The sequence below is a fragment of the Bombina bombina genome, chromosome 5 (assembly GCF_027579735.1).
Source record: "Bombina bombina isolate aBomBom1 chromosome 5, aBomBom1.pri, whole genome shotgun sequence".
Classification (NCBI taxonomy): domain Eukaryota; kingdom Metazoa; phylum Chordata; class Amphibia; order Anura; family Bombinatoridae; genus Bombina; species Bombina bombina.
The window spans coordinates 380,951,934-380,973,078 of NC_069503.1; the positions used below are offsets into that span (position 1 = coordinate 380,951,934).

General features: G+C 37.7%; 1 protein-coding gene across 3 annotated transcripts in view; it reads right to left on the reverse strand.

The window, feature by feature from the left end:
• TBC1D5 (TBC1 domain family member 5) overlaps positions 1 to 21,145 on the reverse strand; it is a 1,730,009-nt gene that overhangs the window by 765,866 nt on the left and 942,998 nt on the right. For all 3 annotated transcript variants that reach the window (XM_053714215.1, XM_053714214.1, XM_053714216.1), the window contains one exon: positions 197 to 257. In XM_053714215.1, coding sequence (XP_053570190.1) covers positions 197 to 257 — 61 coding nt within the window. The remainder of the gene's footprint in view (positions 1 to 196; positions 258 to 21,145) is intronic.

The window sequence follows — 21,145 nt, forward strand, 5'->3', positions numbered from 1 at the left end:
ACTGTGTGTTTAATCCCTTTGCAGGAGTTAAATAAATAGTTATATGCAAGCAAGAATGCAATAATAACATTATCTAACAGAGTATTTTTGTTTTGCAGTTCTATGTCCATTTAAATATATACCATGTAATAAGCTCAGTGCAAAGCATACATAAGTATAGGTCGCTATAAACACATATAGAACTGTTAATAAGTACCTGTAAGATATGAAGATTTGTTCTGAATCTGAGACTGGATTTGCTTTTTCAGCAGAGCCCCCTGCAAAAAGCAAACAAAATATTAAACTTGGCAAATTATATATAGTGTAAAAATAACATTAATTAAAAAAGCATAATGGCTGCGTACGGAAATATACGGAAAAATACGGAAATACCAAACATATTCATTTTGGGTACATTTTTGGGGAAATTAAAGCAAGAAGATCAAATCATGCTGCCTAGTAACATAGTCAACATTTCAGGCAGATGTGAAGAATGTTGGACTGTAATGCTTGAGGGTAATCAAAACATTACAAACAATCCATACCCCAATTAAAAAAAACTAAATTTATGCTTACCTGATAAATTTATTTCTCTTGTGGTGTATCCAGTCCACGGATGCATCCATTACTTGTGGGATATTCTCCTTCTCAACAGGAAGCTGCAAGAGGATCACCCAAAGCAGAGCTGTCTATATAGCTCCTCCCCTAACTGCCACCTCCCAGTCATTCGACCGAAGAGAAGCAAGAGAAAGGAGAAACTGTAGGGTGCAGTGGTAACTGTAGTTTAAAAATTAAAAAACACCTGCCTTAAAATGACAGGGCGGGCCGTGGACTGGATACACCACAAGAGAAATAAATTTATCAGGTAAGCATAAATTTTGTTTTCTCTTGTAAGGTGTATCCAGTCCACGGATTCATCCATTACTTGTGGGATACCAATACCAAAGCTATAAGACACGGATGAAGGGAGGGACAAGGCAGGCGCTTAAACGGAAGGCACCACTGCCTGTAAGACCTTTCTCCCAAAAATAGCCTCCGAAGAAGCAAAAGTATCAAATTTGTAGAATTTAGAAAAAGTATGAAGCGACGACCAAGTTGCCGCCTTACAAATCTGTTCAACAGAAGCTTCATTTTTAAAGGCCCATGTGGAAGCCACCGCTCTAGTGGAATGAGCTGTAATTCTTACAGGAGGCTGCTGGCCAGCAGTCTCATAAGCTAAGCGGATTATACTTCTTAACCAAAAAGAAAGAGAAGTTGTTGAAGCCATTTGGCCTTTCCTCTGTCCAGAGTAGACAACAAACAATGCAGATGTTTGACGAAAATCTTTAGTAGCTTGTAAATAAAACTTTAAAGCACAAACCACGTCAAGATTGTGTAATAGACATTCCTTCTTTGAATAAGGATTAGGACACAGTGACGGAACAACAATCTCTTGATTGATATTCTTATTGGATACCACCTTAGGAAGAAACCCAGGTTTGGTACCTAAACCTACCTAAACTACCTTATCTGCATGGAAGATCAGATAAGGGGAATCACACTGCAAGGCAGATAACTCTGAAACTCTTCGAGCCGAAGAGATAGCTACCAAGAACAGAACTTTCCAAGATAAAAGCTTGATATCTATGGAATGCAGAGGTTCAAACGGAACCCCTTGAAGAACTTTAAGAACTAAATTTAAACTCCATGGCGGAGCAAAAGGTTTAAACACAGGCTTGATTCTAACTAAAGCCTGACAAAATGCCTGAACGTCTGGAACATCCGCCAGACGCTTGTGCAAAAGAATAGACAGAGCAGAAATCTGTCACTTTAATGAACTAGCTGACAATAACTTCTCCAATCCTTCTTGGAGAAAAGACAATATCTTGGGAATCCTGACTTTACTCCATGAGTAACCCTTGGATTCACACCAATGAAGATATTTACACCATATCTTATGATAGATATTCCTGGTGACAGGCTTTCGAGCCTGAATTAAGGTATCAATGACCGACTCGGAAAAACCATGTTTTGACAAAATCAAGCATTCAATCTCCAAGCAGTCAGACGCAGAGAAATTAGATTTGGATGTTTGAAGGGACCTTGAAGTAGAAGGTCCTGCCTCAGCGGCAGAGCCCAAGGTGGAAAGAATGGCATGTCCACCAGATATGCATACCAAGTCCTGCATGGCCACGCAGGAGCTATCAAAATCACCGAAGCTCTCTCCTGCTTGATCTTGGCAATGAGACGAGGGAGCAGAGGAAACGGTGGAAACACATAAGCCAGGTTGAAAGACCAAGGTGCTGCTAGAGCATCTATCAGCGCTGCCTTGGGATCCCTGGACCTGAACCCGTAACAAGGAAGCTTGGCGTTCTGACGAGACGCCATGAGATCCAGTTCTGGTTTGCCCCAAAGTTGAATCAACTGTGCAAACACCTCCGGATGGAGTTCCCACTCCCCCGGATGAAAAGTCTGTCGACTTAGAAAATCCGCCTCCCAGTTCTCTACTCCTGGGATATGGATAGCTGATAGATGGCAAGAGTGAACCTCTGCCCATAGAATTATTTTTGAAACCTTCAACATTGCTAGGGAACTCCTTGTTCCCCCTTGATGGTTGATGTAAGCTACAGTCGTGATGTTGTCCGACTGAAATCTGATGAACCTGACCGCAGCTAGCTGAGGCCAAGCTTGAAGAGCATTGAATATCACTCTTAGTTCCAGAATGTTTATCGGAAGGAGTGTCTCCTCCTTCCACAAGCCCTGAGCCTTCAGGGAGTTCCAGACTGCACCCAAGCCCAGAAGGCTGGCATCTGTCGTTACTATTGTCCAATTTGGCCTGCGGAAGGTCATACCCTTGGACAGATGGACCCGAGATAACCACCAGAGAAGAGAATCCCTGGTCTCTTGATCCAGATTTAGTAGAGGGGACAAATCTGTGTAATCCCCATTCCACTGACTGAGCATGCAGAGTTGCAGCGGTCTGAGATGTAGGCGGGCAAACGGCACTATGTCCATTGCCGCTACCATTAAGCCGATTACTTCCATATACTGAGCCACTGAAGGGCGAGAAGTAGAATAAAGAACACGGCAGGAATTTAGAAGTTTTGACAACCTGGCCTCTGTCAGGTAAATCTTCATTTCTACAGAATCTATCAGAGTTCCTAGGAAGGAAACTCTTGTGAGAGGGGATAGAGAACTTTTTTCTTTGTTCACTTTCCACCCATGCAACCTCAGAAATGCCAGAACAATGTCCGTGTGAGACCTGGCAACTTGAAAAGTCGACGCCTGTATCAGAATGTCGTCTGAGTAAGGGGCTACTGCTATAGCCCGCGGCCTTAGGACCACTAGAAGAGACCCTAGAACGTTTGTAAAGATTCTTGGTGCCGTGGCCAACCCAAAGGGAAGAGCCACAAACTGGTAGTGCCTGTATTGACACTCCTGGATCCTAGGAAGGATGGTTCGAAAAGTCTCCATCTTGAAGGATGGGACTCTGAGAAATTTGTTTAAGATCTTGAGATCTAAGATTGGTCTGAATGTTCCCTCTTTCTTGGGAACAACAAACAGATTTGAATAAAAGACCTGTCCCTGTTCCTCCTGCGGAACTGGGTGGATCACTCCCATAACTAGGAGGTCTTGAACAAAATGTAAGAATGCTTCTCTCTTTATCTGGTTTGCAGATAAAAGTGAGAGATGAAATCTCCCTTTTGGGGGAGAGGTTTTGACAAAAATTTCCAATGCCCAGGGATCCTGCACATCTCTTGCCCAAGCCTGGGGAAGAGAGAGAGTCTGCCCCCTACTAGATTTGTTTCCGGATCGGGGGCTGCTCCTTCATGCTGTTTTAGAGGCAGCAGCAGGCTTCTTGGCCTGTTTCCCCTTGTTCCAAGCCTGGTTAGGTCTCCAGACAGGCTTAGACTGGGCAAAAGTACCCTCTTGTTTTGTGTTAGAGGAAGTTGAAGCTGCCCCACTCTTGAAGTTTCGAAAGGGACGAAAACTAGACTGTTTTGAGGAAGGGCGTGACCTTTTCCTCCAGTGATGTCAGAAATGATCTCCTTCAGTCCAGGCCCGAATAGGATCTGTCCTTTGAAGGGAATGTTGAGAAGTTTAGAATTTGAAGTCAAGTCAGCTGACCAGGATTTAAGCCATAGCGCCCTACGCGCCTGAATAGCAAACCTGAATTTTTAGTCGTTAGCTTGGTTAAATGAACAACGGCGTCAGAAACAAATGAATTGGCTAGCTTAATGGCCCTAAGCTTGTCAAAAATATCTTCCAACGGGGTTTCAACCTGTAGAGCCTCCTCTAGGGACTCAAACCAGAAAGCTGCGGCAGCAGTGACTGGGGCAATGCATGCAAGAGGCTGGAGAATAAAACCTTGTTGAATAAAAATTTTCTTAAGGTAATCCTCTAATTTTTTATCCATTGGATCTAGAAAAACACAACTGTCCTCGACAAGGATAGTGGTACGCTTAGCTAGAGTAGAAACTGCTCCCTCCACCTTAGGGACCGTCTGCCATAAGTCCCGTGTAGCGGCGTCTATAGGAAACATCTTTTTAAAAACAGGAGGGGGAGAGAATGGTACACCTGGTCTATCCCATTCCTTAGTAATAATTTCAGAAAACCTTTTAGGGATTGGAAAAACATCAGTGTAAGTAGGTACTGTATAATATTTATCCAATCTACATAACTTCTCTGGGACTACAATAGTGTCACAGTCATCCAGAGTTGCTAAAACCTCCCTGAGCAATACGCGGAGGTGTTCAAGCTTAAATTTAAATGTAGACATATCAGAATCAGATTGAAGTATCTTCCCTGAATCAGAAAAATCACCCACAGATTGAAGCTCCCCTGTTTCAGCTTCATTATATTGTGAGGGTGTATCAGAGATAGCTACTAAAGCGTCAGAGAGTTCTGTATTTATTCTAGTCCCAGAGCTGTCTCGCTTTCCTTGCAATCCTGGCAGTTTAGATAATACCTCTGTAAGGGTATGATTCATAACTGCCGCCATGTCTTGCAAGGTATACGCAATGGGCGCGCTAGATGTACTTGGCGTCCCCTGAGCGGGATTTATAGGATCTGACACGTGGGGAGAGTTAGACGCATAACGTCCTCCTTGTCAATTTCTTCTGGTGATAAATTTTTTAAAGCCAGAATATGGTCTTTGTAATCTATAGTAAAATCAGTGCATTTGGTACACATTCTAAGAGGGGGTTCCACAATGGCTTCTAAACATAATGAACAATGAGTTTCCTCTATGTCAGACATGTTTAAACAGACTAGTAATGAGACCAGCAAGCTTGGAAAACACTTTAATAACTGTGAACAAGCAAAAAATAAAAACAGTACTGTGCGTTTAAGAGAAAAAAACAATCACAGAAACTGCTAAAACAGTGAAAAAAGCAGTAAATCTTACGAAATGTTTACAGTGTGTATAATAGGCTGAAAGAGCATTGCACCCACTTGCAAATGGATGATTAACCCCTTAGTTTCAAAACCGGATCAAAAAAACGATATAAACGTTTTTAAACAGTCACAACAAACTGCCACAGCTCTACTGTGGCCCTACCTGCGCATACAACGACTTTTGAAGGCCCAAAAATCCCTTAGAGAGGTCCTATATGTTCAGGGGACTCCTTCAGGGAAGCTGGATGTCTCAAGTTGCAAAAACTAATGGAAAATAGGCCCTTCCCAACCTGTACTCACAGTGAGAGGGCCTTAAAAAACTATCCCTAGGCAAAATCTAGTCAGCCATGTGGAAAAACTGGACCCCAGAAAAAAGTTTTATCACCAATATGAAATAAACGTTTATACACCTCAAGCAAACGTTATATCTATTCAGCAATGTGAGTAAATAATAAACATATTACCCTTTACAGCAAGCATGATACCATTCGTTATTAAATCACTGTAATCAGGCTTACCTTAAAAAATCCGGTATTGTCAGCATTTTCTAGCTTATCATTTCTCTAGAAAAATTTAAAACTGCACATACCTCAGAGCAGGAGACCCTGCATGCTATTCCCCCAGCTGAAGTTACCCATCTCTTCAGTTATGTGTGAGAACAGCAATGGATCTTAGTTACAACCTGCTAAGATCATCGAAGACCACAGGCAGACTCTTCTTCAACTTTCTGCCTGAGGCTAAAATAGTACAACTCCAGTACCATTTGAAAATAACAAACTTTTGATTGAAGATAAACTACATTAATTCACCATATCTCTCTAGCTGCTTCCCTTGTCGAGAGCTGCAAGAGAATGACTGGGAGGTGGCAGTTAGGGGAGTAGCTATATAGACAGCTCTGCTGTGGGTGATCCTCTTGCAGCTTCCTGTTGGGAAGGAGAATATCCCACAAGTAATGGATGAATCCGTGGACTGGATACACCTTACAAGAGAAATATATATATTACGGAAAGGAAATAAAGAGTATTTTAAAATAATTGCTCTCCACTGTGCAGGGGTTAATATAGGATTAGAACTGCAAAATTAGCATGGTCTAAAGCATAATAGAATGTATTTTTTTTATCCAAATGTCCCTTTAATTGTTGATACCTATTGGTATATTGTAATTGCGAAAACTGTGGAATTCAGAGATTCATGAAGGTGTTAAACAGGGAAGTTCAAGAAACTAATTAAGATCCTAACTTTACAGGTAAAGGTCTACTAGCATATGCTCAGCATGTCATATACAAAATAAAGTTATCACAAAATTTGTGACAACTGTTTTAGAAGTATTTTCCCAAATATATTGCAAGAATGTTTCTAAGTGCATTTGAAACATGCCGCTATGCATTTAAAATTAATTTGTATGTGATATGTGTGTTATCATTAGGCTAAACAAACACTTGACACAAATTACAAAGGTGTAACCTATACTTTTATGGTTGACACATTTTTAAAACCAATCCAAAATAAATGTGAAAATCTTTAAAACTAATTTAAAGGGACAGTCTAGGCCAAAATAAACATGTAATTTTAAACAATTTTCCAATTTACTTTTATCACCAATTTTGCTTTGTTCTCTTGGTATTCTTAGTTGAAAGCTTAACCTAGGAGGTTCATATGCTAATTTCTTAGACCTTGAAGACCACCTCTTTCAGATTGCATTTTAACAGTTTTTCACCACTAGAGGGTGTTAGTTTCCGTATATCATATAGATAACACTGTGCTCGTGCACGAGAAGTTATCTGGGAGCACACAATGATTGGCTAGACTGCAAGTCTGTCAAAAGAACTGAAAAAAGGGACAGTTTGCAGAGGCTTAGATACAAGATAATCACAGAGGTTAAAAGTATATTATTATAAATGTGTTAGTTATGCAAAACTGGGAAAACATAATTTATGTAAGAACTTACCTGATAAATTCATTTCTTTCATATTAGCAAGAGTCCATGAGCTAGTGACGTATGGGATATACATTCCTACCAGGAGGGGCAAAGTTTCCCAAACCTCAAAATGCCTATAAATACACCCCTCACCACACCCACAAATCAGTTTAACGAATAGCCATGAAGTGGGGTGATAAGAAAAAAGTGCGAAAGCATAAAAAATAAGGAATTGGAATAATTGTGCTTTATACAAAAAAATCATAACCACCTCAAAAAAGGGTGGGCCTCATGGACTCTTGCTAATATGAAAGAAATGAATTTATCAGGTAAGTTCTTACATAAATTATGTTTTCTTTCATGTAATTAGCAAGAGTCCATGAGCTAGTGACGTATGGGATAATGAATACCCAAGATGTGGATCTTCCACGCAAGAGTCACTAGAGAGGGAGGGATAAAATAAAGACAGCCAATTCCGCTGAAAAATAATCCACACCCCAAACAAAAAAAACTGAAATTATAAGCAGAAGAATAAAACTGAAACAGCTGCCTGAAGTACTTTTCTACCAAAGACTGCTTCAGAAGAAGAAAACACATTAAAATGGTAGAATTTAGTAAAAGTATGCAAAGAAGACCAAGTTGCTGCTTTGCAAATCTGATCAACCGAAGCTTCATTCCTAAATGCCCAGGAAGTAGAGACTGACCTAGTCGAATGAGCTGTAATCCTTTGAGGCGGAGTTCTACCCGACTCAACATAAGCATGATGAATCAAAGACTTTAACCAAGATGCCAAAGAAATGGCAGAAGCCTTCTGACCTTTCCTAGAACCAGAAAAGATAACAAATAGACTAGAAGTCTTTCGGAAATCTTTAGTAGCTTCAACATAATATTTCAAAGCTCTAACTACATCCAAAGAATGCAACAATCTTTCCTTAGAGTTCTTAGGATTAGGACACAATGAAGGAACCACAATTTCTAATTGTTAGAATTCACAACCTTAGGAAAAAATTTAAATGAAGTTAGCAACACCGCCTTATCCTGATGAAAAATCAGAAAAGGAGACTCACAAGAAAGAGCAGATAATTCAGAAACTCTTCTAGCAGAAGAGATGGCCAATAGAAACAAAACTTTCCAAGAAAGTAATTCAATATCCAGCGAATGCATAGGTTCAAACGGATGAGCTTGAAGAGCCCCCAGAACCAAATTCAAACTCCAAGGAGGAGAAATTGACTTAATGACAGGTTTTATACGAACCAAAGCCTGTAAAAAACAATGAATATCAGGAAGACTAGCAATCTTTCTGTGAAAAAGAACAGAAAGAGCAGAGATTTGTCCTTTCAAGGAACTTGCAGACAAACCTTTATCCAAACCACCCTGAAGAAACTGTAAAATTCTAGGAATTCTAAAAGAATACCAAGAAAAATGATGAGAAGAACACCAAGAAATGTAAGCCTTCCAGACTCGATGATATATCTTCCTAGATACAGATTTACGAGCCTGTAACATAGTATTAATTACGGAGTCAGAGAAACCTCTATGACTGAGAATCAAGCGTTCAATCTCCATACCTTCAAATTTAAGGATTTGAGAACCTGATGGAAAAAAGGGCCTTGCGATAGAAGGTCTGGTCTTAACGGAAGAGTCCACGGTTGGCAAGTAGCCATCCGGACAAGATCCGCATACCAAAACCTGTGAGGCCATGCTGGAGCCACCAGCAGAACAAACAAACGCTCCTTTAGAATCTTGGAAATCACTCTTGGAAGAAGAACTAGAGGCGGAAAGATATAGGCAGGATGATACTTCCAAGGAAGTGACAATGCCATCAGATCTATTTCTGGAAGTCCCCACATTTGAACAATCTGACGAAATACCTCTGGGTGAAGAGACCATTCGCCCGGATGTAATGTTTGGCGACTGAGATAATCCGCTTCCCAATTGTCTATACCTGGGATATGAACCGCAGAAATTAGACAGGAGCTGGATTCCGCCCATACAAGTATTCGAGATACTTCTTTCATAGCCAGAGGACTGTGAGTCCCTCCTTGATGATTGACATATGCCACGGTTGTGACATTGTCCGTCTGAAAACAAATGAACGTCTCTCTCTTTAGAAGAGGCCACGACTGAAGAGCTCTGAAAATCGCACGGAGTTCCAAAATGTTGATTGGTAATCTCGCCTCCTGAGATTCCCAAACCCCTTGTGCTGTCAGAGACCCCCATACAGCTCCCCAACCTGTCAGACTTGCATCTGTTGAGATCACAGTCCAGGTCGGAAGAACAAAAGAAGCCCCCTGAACTAAACGAAGGTGGTCTGTCCACCACGTCAGAGAGTGTCGTACAATCGGTTTTAAAGATATTAATTGTGATATCTTTGTATAATCCCTGCACCACTGGTTCAGCATACAGAGCTGAAGAGGTCGCATGTGAAAACGAGCAAAGGGGATCGCGTCCGATGCAGCAGTCATAAGACCTAGAATTTCCATGCATAAGGCTACCGAAAGGAATGATTGAGACTGAAGGTTTCGACAAGCTGAAACCAATTTCAGACGTCTCTTGTCCGTCAGCGATAGAGTCATGGACACTGAATCTATCTGGAAACCTAAAAAGGTTACCCTTGTCTGAGGAATCAACTAACTCTTTGGTAAATTGATCCTCCAACCATGTTCTCGAAGAAACGATACAAGTCGATTCGTATGAGATTCTGCTAAATGTGAAGACTGAGCAAGTACCAAGATATCGTCCAAATAAGGAAATACCACAATACCCTGTTCTCTGATTACAGATAGTAGGGCACCGAGAACTTTTGTAAAAATCCTTGGAGCTGTTGCTAGGCCAAACGGCAGAGCCACAAACTGGTAATGCTTGTCTAGAAAAGAGAATCTCAGAAACTGATAGTGATCTGGATGAATCGGAATATGCAGATATGCATCCTGTAAATCTATTGTGGACATATAATGCCCTTGCTGAACAAAAGGCAGAATAGTCCTTATAGTTACCATTTTGAATGTTGGAATTCTAACGATTCAATATTTTTAAATCCAGAACTGGTCTGAAGGAATTCTCCTTCTTTGGTACAATGAAGAGTTTTGAGTAAAACCCCAGCCCCTGTTCCAAAACTGGAACTGGCACAATTACTCCAGCCAACTCTAGATCTGAAACACATTTCAGAAATGCTTGAGCCTTCACTGGATTTATTGGGACACGGGAAAGAAAAAATCTCCTTGCAGGAGGCCTTATCTTGAAGCCTATTCTGTACCCTTGTGAAACAATATTCTGAATCCAAAGATTGTGAAACGAATTGATCCAAATTTCTTTGAAAAATCGTAATCTGCCCCCTACCAGCTGGGCTGGAATGAGGGCCGCACCTTCATGTGGACTTGGGAGCTGGCTTTGGCTTTCTAAAAGGATCAGGTTTTTGTTCCTTATTGTGACGAAAGGAACGAAAACGATTAGCAGACCTAAATTTACCCTTAGATCTTTTATCCTGTGGTAAAAAAGTTCATTTCCCCCCAGTAACAGTTGAAATAATAGAATCCAACTGTGAACCAAACAATTTATTACCCTGGAAAGAAAGGGAAAGCAAAGTTGACTTAGAAGACATATCAGCATTTCAAGTTTTAAGCCATAAAGCTCTTCTAGCTAAAATAGCTAAAGACATATACCTGACATCAACCCTAATGATATCAAAGATGGCATCACAAATAAAGTTATTAGCATGTTGAAGAAGATTAACAGCAACAGGTAATGGAACATTACTAAAGGAAATATTATCTGCATTAACAAGTTTGTCATGACATTCATTACAAACAACAGCCGGAGGAACAGTTACCACAAGTTTACAACAAATACACTTAACTTTGGTAGATCCAGCATCAGGCAGCAATTTTCCAGAAGTATCTTCTGATTCAGGGTCAATCTGAGACATCTTGCAATATGTAATAGAAAAAACAACATATAAAGCAAAATTGATCAAATTCCTTAAATGACAGTTTCAGGAATGGGAAAAAATGCCAATGAACAAGCTTCTAGCAACCAGAAGCAAATGAACAATGAGACTTAAATAATGTGGAGACAATAATGACGCTCATATTTTTTAGCGCCAAAAAAGACGCCCACATTATTTGGCGCCTAAATGCTTAAAGTGGCAAAAATGACGCCACATCCGGTGACGCCGACATTTTTGGCGCAAAAAAACGTCAAAAAAATGACGCAACTTCCAGCGACAAGTATGACGCCGGAAATGACAAAGAAAATTTTTGCGCCAAAAAAGTCCGCGCCAAAAATGACGCAATAAAAAGAAGCATTTTCAGCCCCCGCGAGCCTAACAGCCCACAGGAAAAAAGTCAAATTTAAAGGTAAGAAAAATTGATTAGTCATATGCATTATCCCAATAATGAAACTGACTGTCTGAAAATAAGGAATGTTGAACATCCTGAATCAAGGCAAATAAATGTTTAAACACATATATTTAGAACTTTATATAAAAGTGCCTAACCATAGCTTAGAGTGTCACAAAAATAAGACTTACTTACCCCAGGACACTCATCTACATGTAGTAGAAAGCCAAACCAGTACTGAAACGAGAATCAGTAGAGGTAATGGTATATATAAGAGTATATAGTCGATCTGAAAAGGGAGGTAAGAGATGAATCTCTACGACTGATAACAGAGAACCTATGAAATAGACCCCGTAGAAGGAGATCATTGAATTCAAATATACAATAGTCTCTTCACATCCCTCTGACATTCACTGCACACTGAGAGGAAAACCGGGCTCCAGCCTGCTGCGAAGCGCATATCAACGTAGAATCTTGCACAAACTTACTTCACCACCTCCATGGGAGGCAAAGTTTGTAAAACTGATTTGTGGGTGTGGTGAGGGATGTATTTATAGGCATTTTGAGGTTTGGGAAACTTTGCCCCTCCTGGTAGGAATGCATATCCCATACGTCACTAGCTCATGGACTCTTGCTAATTACTTGAAAGAAATGGGTAATAAAGGGATTATCTATCTTGTAAAACAATAACAATTCTGGTATAGACTGTCCCTTTAACATTTTATTTCCATTATCATTTTGTGGCACTTGTCACAACCAATGAATAAGAATACTGTAATATGCAACAAGCATTTTCTAGTTTCAACTTATAAAAACACAATTTTCTTAGCGTTTTCATGCTAAATATGTTAATGTGTTTAACTGATTGTTATTTTATGTGCATAGACATTTTTATCTACAATATTCTCATGAATCTTAGCTGATTTTATTGGCTGTAAGCCTTTCACTGCTATGAAGCTAAACAATTTGCTATAAACCAAGGTAGCACAACATAAAAGGTAAATTAAAGGGACATTATACTACAAAATATAATAACCCACGTAAAAAAAAGCTTTTAAACATTTTTTTTTATTTCCTGAAAAGTATATAAAGCAAAATATGATTACATTTAAATTGAAATGAATATAGTAGTATCACCGGTGTACTTCCTGGTAATGCATATTATAAGAATGTGCCTATTTTTTGTATTAGTACACTGTCACTTTAAAATAATTCCAGGATTCCATAATCATTAGAAAAAGTAGCAAACCACAATATATCACACTGAGCAGCCTATTGAAGCTTGTTACATCTGTTTATTAATAGCTTGGTGCAACTTGTAATCGCTTTAAAAATGTGCACTTTATGTTATTTAGCTTGTACCCTTTGGCATTTCCAAGTAAAATGTGTGAAAGACAGGGAATTACACTTAGATTAATGCCCTGCAATTCTGACAATCAAATTTCCAGATTATTTAATAGAAAACATTTTAGCCTATAACTAAACTGAGAGGTTGATTAAGTTTGACAACAGACTGGAGTTGTGATACAGCTGCGGGTTTGATTTTCAGAAAACAAATGCTTTCAATATGGAAAATGTGGCTTCCATAAAACAAATGGCAAATTGTCTTCTAATATCTGAAAATCGGCTTTATTAGAGCAATATGTGTCTTTGATTGGAAGAACATATGATTTGGTTGCTTGCAAATTTATGTGTGAGACTGCATGTGGTGGATAGTTTTAAAACATTTGCACAAACTAATCTCATATGTACAGTAATGTGATTATGAAAACAACCATGTAATGAAAACTTATGAGCAATATATAAATGGTCATCAGTATGAATAAAAATGAGTACAAAAATCTGCCAGTGGAACACTGGAAATATCAGTAGCATTTTACAAGTGATACATTAAATAAAATAAACCCATTACTTGTCTTAACAGAAACGATAAAAAACAAAACTGACAATGAATTCAATACAACAACATGTACAGAAATATACAATAATAAAATATATTTACTGTATATAAAAACATCCACAATGCATCCTGTAACAGCATTTGAGTTAAAGGGACATAAAATGCTGTAATGTGTTAGATTTTTTTATTTTTAACTGAACTTATAAATAACAGGTTGATCACAATCTCTCCCTTGTTTTCAGTAGAGTTCTGGCCACCACTCATATTTTCTATGTTTTCTAGTGATCACAATCCTTAAATACTTCTGCAAAGTTAATCTATGATTTTGAAATCCAAAATCCAAATAGGTACAATTAAACATCGATTTTGTGGGTTTAGTGATTACATCACATGTTAAAGGGTCTTTATGATGTGCTAGGTCACTGTGAGGTTAAAGAGACATTGTACACAAGATTTTTCTTTGCATAAATGTTTTGTAGATGTAATTTAACCCCTTCCCATCTGGACTTATTTGTCTACAAACAAAGAATTAAAACATTTAAACCATGCGATTGTTCATGCAATCTCGTGATTTCAATGATGGGATCGTGCTAGGCACGCCCTCCAGCCCACAATCCCATTCAGGAAGCACCTTTAAGACAACATAAATGTCATAAGGTCGGGAAGGGGGTTAAACAAATAATACATGTGCATTTATATTTATAAAACTTTTTCTATTAACAGTCATTAATTCTTCCATAACACCATAAATATAGAAACATCCTTGCACTATTGCAGTAAAGTTATAAAGAAACATAAACCATCTCCTAATCAATTATTTTTAACTGGCCAGTACTTGTATATTATCCCTTCCATATATATAACACTATTACAGGGCTCTGCTGAGTGCTTAAAGACACACAGAACTGAAGTGACACAAAACTACCTTAGATCCGCTGTTCTAATAGCCAGCAGCAATGCTTAATAAGTTTCCCTGGACTCCTAATGACACTCTGAGGGCAGAGGTGCAGGGGAGGAGCTAGGCTGCAGTTTGTCAGACTACTATAAACAGGAGAGACACAGCAAACACTCAGTGCAGCTGATCTGACTGTGTGATCATGTACAGCACCGGACTTTTACAACAAATCAGCACAGCTCCTTAACTAGTGTGGAGGAGCTGTAATTGTTTTTTCTTCTGATTTGTGGCAGTTTAAACATCAAACACTTAGAGAAGGTGCAGCAAGGAGGCTATGCCTAGACCTGCACTGAGTGATCAAGCAGAGTATTTGCTGCACGCTCAACCTCACCGACAGCTCCTCCCAATTCATTTGTGTCACACATGCCCCAGCTCAGCTGCAGCCCTCCAAACCTCCTGGAGGAGACATTTCCAGGGTAAAAAAACAATACAGGGACATATAACAAAATCAAGGGATTGTCCCTGAAAATCAGGGACTGTTGACAACTATGCTAGTGTGTAGTGATGCCAATAGGTGACGCGTGCAATTAACCTGTTGAGCTCCAAAACGAAAGCGATATGTATGTATATCTTTTTAAGGGATTTGAACAGGAGCATTACTGGTATAGAGGGCATGTGTGTTTGTCAGATTATGAATAAGGCTAATGTATTAGTGCAAAAGTGCTTTTTTTAAAAAAAAAAATCTACTTTAATTCATAGAGAAGATAGTGTTTGTATATGTTTGGTGATGTTAATTCCAAATATGGCACCCAATATGGCAGGGGTACTAACGTTAATGTATATTGTCCATGTTTAAAACCAATGTTATAATACGTTGAAAAGTGTTGCCTTGGGTTTATTAAGTCCTTTTAGCTGTAGAATTTAATAAATGAAAAATGTAAACATTTTGCCAAGATCGAAAAAATTCAGATTATACAATATATCTTATAACAGAAAACTGAGTAATATTTCCTTCATACTATTCTAAGCAGGAAATATAATTAGTGCATGAGCAATGTAAATTAGGTTAATGCAACCAATTGCTTATGGCAGAATGGTACATTATGTGTTTATTTATTTATTTATTTATTTTGCTCAAAGGAGTTTCCACTACTCAGAATACTTATTTAAACACAAGCTCAGAAGGTGCAACAGGTAGTTATAATTACAGCCTGGAATAATTATAGAACTGTAACTATAAAGAAATGCATCTTAATTATTGAATGCTTCATAGTGACTAATAACTGGTTGGTAAAAGCAAAATAATTTATATTACTGGTTAGACATCCAGCTCAGTAACAAGGGGCAGATAACGCAGACATATTCCTGTATTTATGTTTTTAAAATATTATATCATTTATTTTAATACAAAGTCAGAGAATGAAGAAAACGGCAATTTGAGGTTTAGTTCCACTTAAACCTGTAATCTGAATGATGAATTATGTTTAATAGCTAGTTGTCCATAAATACATATGCAAAGAAAAATTATAAATATGTTCTCTTATTACAACTTGTTTTTTTTTTTCTTATAATTTTTTTAAAGGGACAATAAACACTAAGGGACAGATTACAAGAGGAGCATTATTTAACGCTCCCACGCTAACTCTGCTATTAGTAAGGCTTTTGCACGCATCGGGTAGCACTTGTATTACAAGTTGAAAGTAAAAGGTTTTCCCTCACGTGCTAACTCGATGCACACAAAAATCTTAACTTCGAACATCGTGATTGCATTAACTTTTTTCCCATAAAAGTCAATAGAGCAAAAAGAGTGGGGAGAAAAAAAACTAACATCCTACTCAAACACAAAACCGATAGCATATTCTCAAATGTGCTAACCCAACATGAAAATATGAATATTTCACATTCCTACAAAAAGCTGCCTCAGAATATCAAGATGGTAAAATTTAGTAAAAGTATGCAAATAAGACCAAATAGCTGCTTTACAAATTTTAACTTTAGCCTCATTCTTAAAAGCCCATGAAGTAACAACTGATTTAGTAGAATGATCAGTAATCCGTTGTGGTGGACGCTGACCTGCCTCCAAATAAGCCTTGTGAATCAAAAGTTTCAACCAAGAAGCTAAAGAAACGGCAGAAGCTCCTGTCCTTTCCTAGAGTCAGAAAAATGAATGAACAAACTAGAAGTTTGTCTAAAGGCCTTAGTAGCATTAAAGGGACAGTATACTGTAAAATAGTTTTTCCCTAAATGTGATCAAAAATATATATATGCCAAAGAGCATATATTAAGGGTGAGCTAGGGTGAGGCAGAAAAATTGTAAAAAAAGAAAACAATTGGAATATATATTGTGAATTGATTTGGAACCCAATGAAGGATTGGTAAACAATAAATGACAAAGCAATAAAAAGTATAAATATGAAATATATACGTGATCGCAAAATAATTATAAAATGAGAGACAAAGTGCTCTAATAAATACAATTGTAGAAAAGTGCAAAACTGTAAAATATGATACACCAATACCGGGTGTTAGAAGCTGTAATTCTAGTAAATGTTCAGATAGTTCAAAACAATCAGGACAGGGCTGCTCCTCTTCAAAACCGCTTTCAGTGCAGTGTAGCCCATAAGAAACATGGCCGAGCAGCAAGAACACATGACTTAAGTACCCAAACTCCACCTACTATTTGCCTTATTTGGAAGAGCCAATCTGGACCTTAGTCTACAGACAACAAGTCAAGCCACAGTCATAAGCTTTAAACGAGAGCCGAGAGGACAAAATTCCCTGATCTGCAGACGCTGGTTGAATTGAAAACGTAGTGCACAGGGAAACCTTCACCACAGTGTGGCTACCAGGAACAGCCCACTCCTGCCTCGGACGGATCACTTTTTGGCGTACCGCTCAGATCTCATTCCCCACAGCTCCATCATCGGAATCAGCTTGTACTTACCTCGGACGGACCACTTTGCTCTCCGGGAGACTGCTGCCAGGTTCTAATACTTCAGCGTACTGACTGCTGTTGAAGGTCAGCCTGCCTGTATGCACTTATTTCAAGTGCTATCTACTATGTGAGTACCTCTCCTACGATTGCTGTTATTCACGTCTACCACACTTAGCATGTCTGATATTGCACTATGAGGCGCTCTCTTCATTTTGTATCCTTTCCCTAAATGTGTTTACAATTGCTTTTTTTTACCAAATGCAGAGTAAAAACATTTATGAAAATTAGTTTTTTAAGCTTTATTTGTGTATTTTAAAGCTCTGATTTTGTGTTTTGAAGCCACAACCTAATAAAATGAGTTGAGCTTGTAGGTATAATCAGATCTCATTACTGTATCACATTGTGTACATATACCTGCTTAATTTTCTTATATCTGTCCATAAAAACAATCACCAGTACTTGGAGAGAACAATGGAAAATCAACATTTGATTACCTTATTTCTGCTATATCCCACTAGGAGTGTAATTTCTTCTGCTGGCTGTGTTTACAAAGCTTATCTATAGCTTGGACCTGCGGCCACAAACTTTCAGAATAGGTGGGGATACCACATGCTAAATCAACTATTTCAAATGCCGATATAAGGGTAAAGGAGCTACTTGTAAACAATTTAATACACTCGAGCAGGTAAAGTGGATCATTGGGAACAAATTAAAGGGGAGAATTTTTTTTAGTAAACTGTTCCTTTAATGTAATACTTTAATTCCCTAAAAACATCTAAATTATGAAAGTATTTTTCTGTAGTAGACTTAGGATTAGGACACAAATAAGGAACAACAATTTCTCTTATGATGTTATCAGAAGAAATAACCTTTGTCAAGAAATCAAATGTACTTCTTAAGACTGCCTTATCCTGATGAAAAATGAGATAGGGAGGTTAACAAGAAAGAGCAGACAATTTAAAAACTCCTCAAACAGATGAAATAGCTAAAAGAAACAACTTTCCAAGAAAGCAGCTTAATGTTAATCGTATGCATATGTTCAAAAGGAGAAGCTTGTTAAACTCTTAGTACCAAGTTAAAATTCCAAAGAGGAGAATGTGGCTTAAAGGGACATTAAACCCCAAACAAAATCTTTCATTATTCAGATAGAGAATACAATTTTAAATAAAGTTTCCAATTTACTTCTATTATCAAAAATGTTTCATTCTCAGGTTATTATTTGTTAAAGAGATACCTAGGTAGGTCGCGTGCACATGCCTGAAGCATTACAGGACAGAAAATAGTGCTGCCATCTAGTGTTACTGCTAATGTATAACATTGCTGCAAAACTGCTGCTATATAGTGCTGAAGACGCGTGCACACTCTTGAGCTTACATTTCTGCTTTTTAAATAAGGATGACAAGAAAACGAAGAAAAAATGATAATAGAGGTAAATTAGTAAGTTGTTTAAAATTTTATGTTCTATCTAAATCATGAAAAAAAAAATTGGGTTTGATGTCCCTTTAATTACAGGTTTTATATGAACCAGGGCCTAGACAAAACCATGAATATCAGGAAGATTAACACTTTTCCTATGAAACAAACTAAAAACAGCAGAAATCTGACCTTTCAGGGAACTGGCAGATAAACCCTTGTCCAAGACATCCTGTAAAAGTTGCAGAATCCTAGGAATTCTAAAAGATTGCCAAGAAAAAACATGGTATATACACCAAGAAATATAGGCTTTCCAGACCTTATGGTAATTTCTCCTAGTCACATCTTCCGAGCCTGAATTAAGGTTAACGTTCAATTTCCATACCTTTAAGATTATATACTTGAGAACCAGATGGAAAAGCAAATTTAGAAATAGGAGGGCCTAGTCCCAGAGACAGGAAAAAGAAGGTAACTGAACCTTGGTTCTACATATGGATACCAAATCCTGTAAAATCCTATAAAATAACAGCATGATCACCAAAACCCCTAACGTTCTTCCTAGGCTGAAGAAACAGAAGTAGCATTATTACCCACAGAACCAGCATTAGATTGGTCTGATTGCAACAACAAATTTAAACATTAATTCTTAAAGCAAGCACACCTATTAGTAGAAAGGTGATCAGGGAACTGGGGGTAGAAATAGAAACAGAAGGCTTCATTATAGCATTAATTAATGCATAAATCACTATAACCTCACCTGTATGAAAGAAATGCATATGTACACACTTATATACAGTACATGAATGTACATATTTAGACACGTATATGTATGTATCTCAAAGATAAAGCCTTTTGCCTTCCTTTTTTCTCTATATTTTTGGGGATAGGGGTTCCTTTGGAGCCACTGCACACCCTCATACTAAAAATGCACAGGTGTATTCATAGTACAGGTGATCACTGATGTCCTACCTCTATAATTAAATCAGATAAGGGAGTAGGAGCTGTATAGTAACCTTCCTCCATCACCACTAAAAACACTTAGAGCCAGATTACAAGTGGAGCGCTAACAGTGACGTGCGAGTGATAAGGGGTTTATCGCAGGTGTTTGTGCTCGTTTACCGCTGGTATTACAGGTTGAAAGTAAACACGATCACTTGAGCACAATTACGCTGTGCTGGTTAACTGTCGCAAAACAAAAAGTGTCACAAAACACATTGAAAATACATTACAAAGTACAGTTACGCTCATAATAACACTATCTAATAAAAAAATATTAAAAATAAAAAAGTTATTAAGGATCAAAGATGTGAGATCTCAGGTGTAACAGGGAAAAAAAAGGCAGGCATAGGGCTTTAACATAGACATACATGCATATTCATCTCTAAAAATGTATATGTACGTGTATGTATAAATCTGTTTAGGAACCCTTTGCAGTTAAGTAGATGAAAACATGTAAAAGAATATTTATGCAATATTCATATTTAATAAAGTGTTTAACTGTGTATTGACTGTAAATACTTCACATTACATCCAATGTTCTGCACAAAGCAGAATATGTTCTATGTATTTATAAATAGATATTATATATATTATTTATATATATATATATATATATATATACATACACGTATATATACAGTATATATACACACACACATGTAAATATCTGTACCTACATATAATTATATATATATATATATATATATATAGTATATATATATATATATATATATATATACACACAGTATATATATATATATATATATATATATATATATATATATATATATATATATATATATATAAAACATAATTTATGTAAGAACTTACCTGATAAATTCATTTCTTTCATATTAGCAAGAGTCCATGAGCTAGTGACGTATGGGATATACATTCCTACCAGGAGGGGCAAAATTTCCCAAACCTTAAAATGCCTATAAATACACCCCTCACCACACCCACAATTCAGTTTAACGAATAGCCAAGAAGTGGGGTGATAAGAAAGGAGCGAAAGCATCAAAAAAATAAGGAATTGGAATAATTGTGCTTTATACAAAAAAATCATAACCACCACAAAAAGGGTGGGCCTCATGGACTCTTGCTAATATGAAAGAAATGAATTTATCAGGTAAGTTCTTACATAAATTATGTTTTCTTTCATGTAATTAGCAAGAGTCCATGAGCTAGTGACGTATGGGATAGCAGATACCCAAGATGTGGAACTTCCACGCAAGAGTCACTAGAGAGGGAGGGATAAAATAAAGACAGCCAATTCCGCTAAAAATTAATCCACTACCCAAATCAAAAGTTTCAATTTTTATAATGAAAAAAACTGAAATTATAAGCAGAAGAATCAAACTGAAACAGCTGCCTGAAGTACTATTCTACCAAA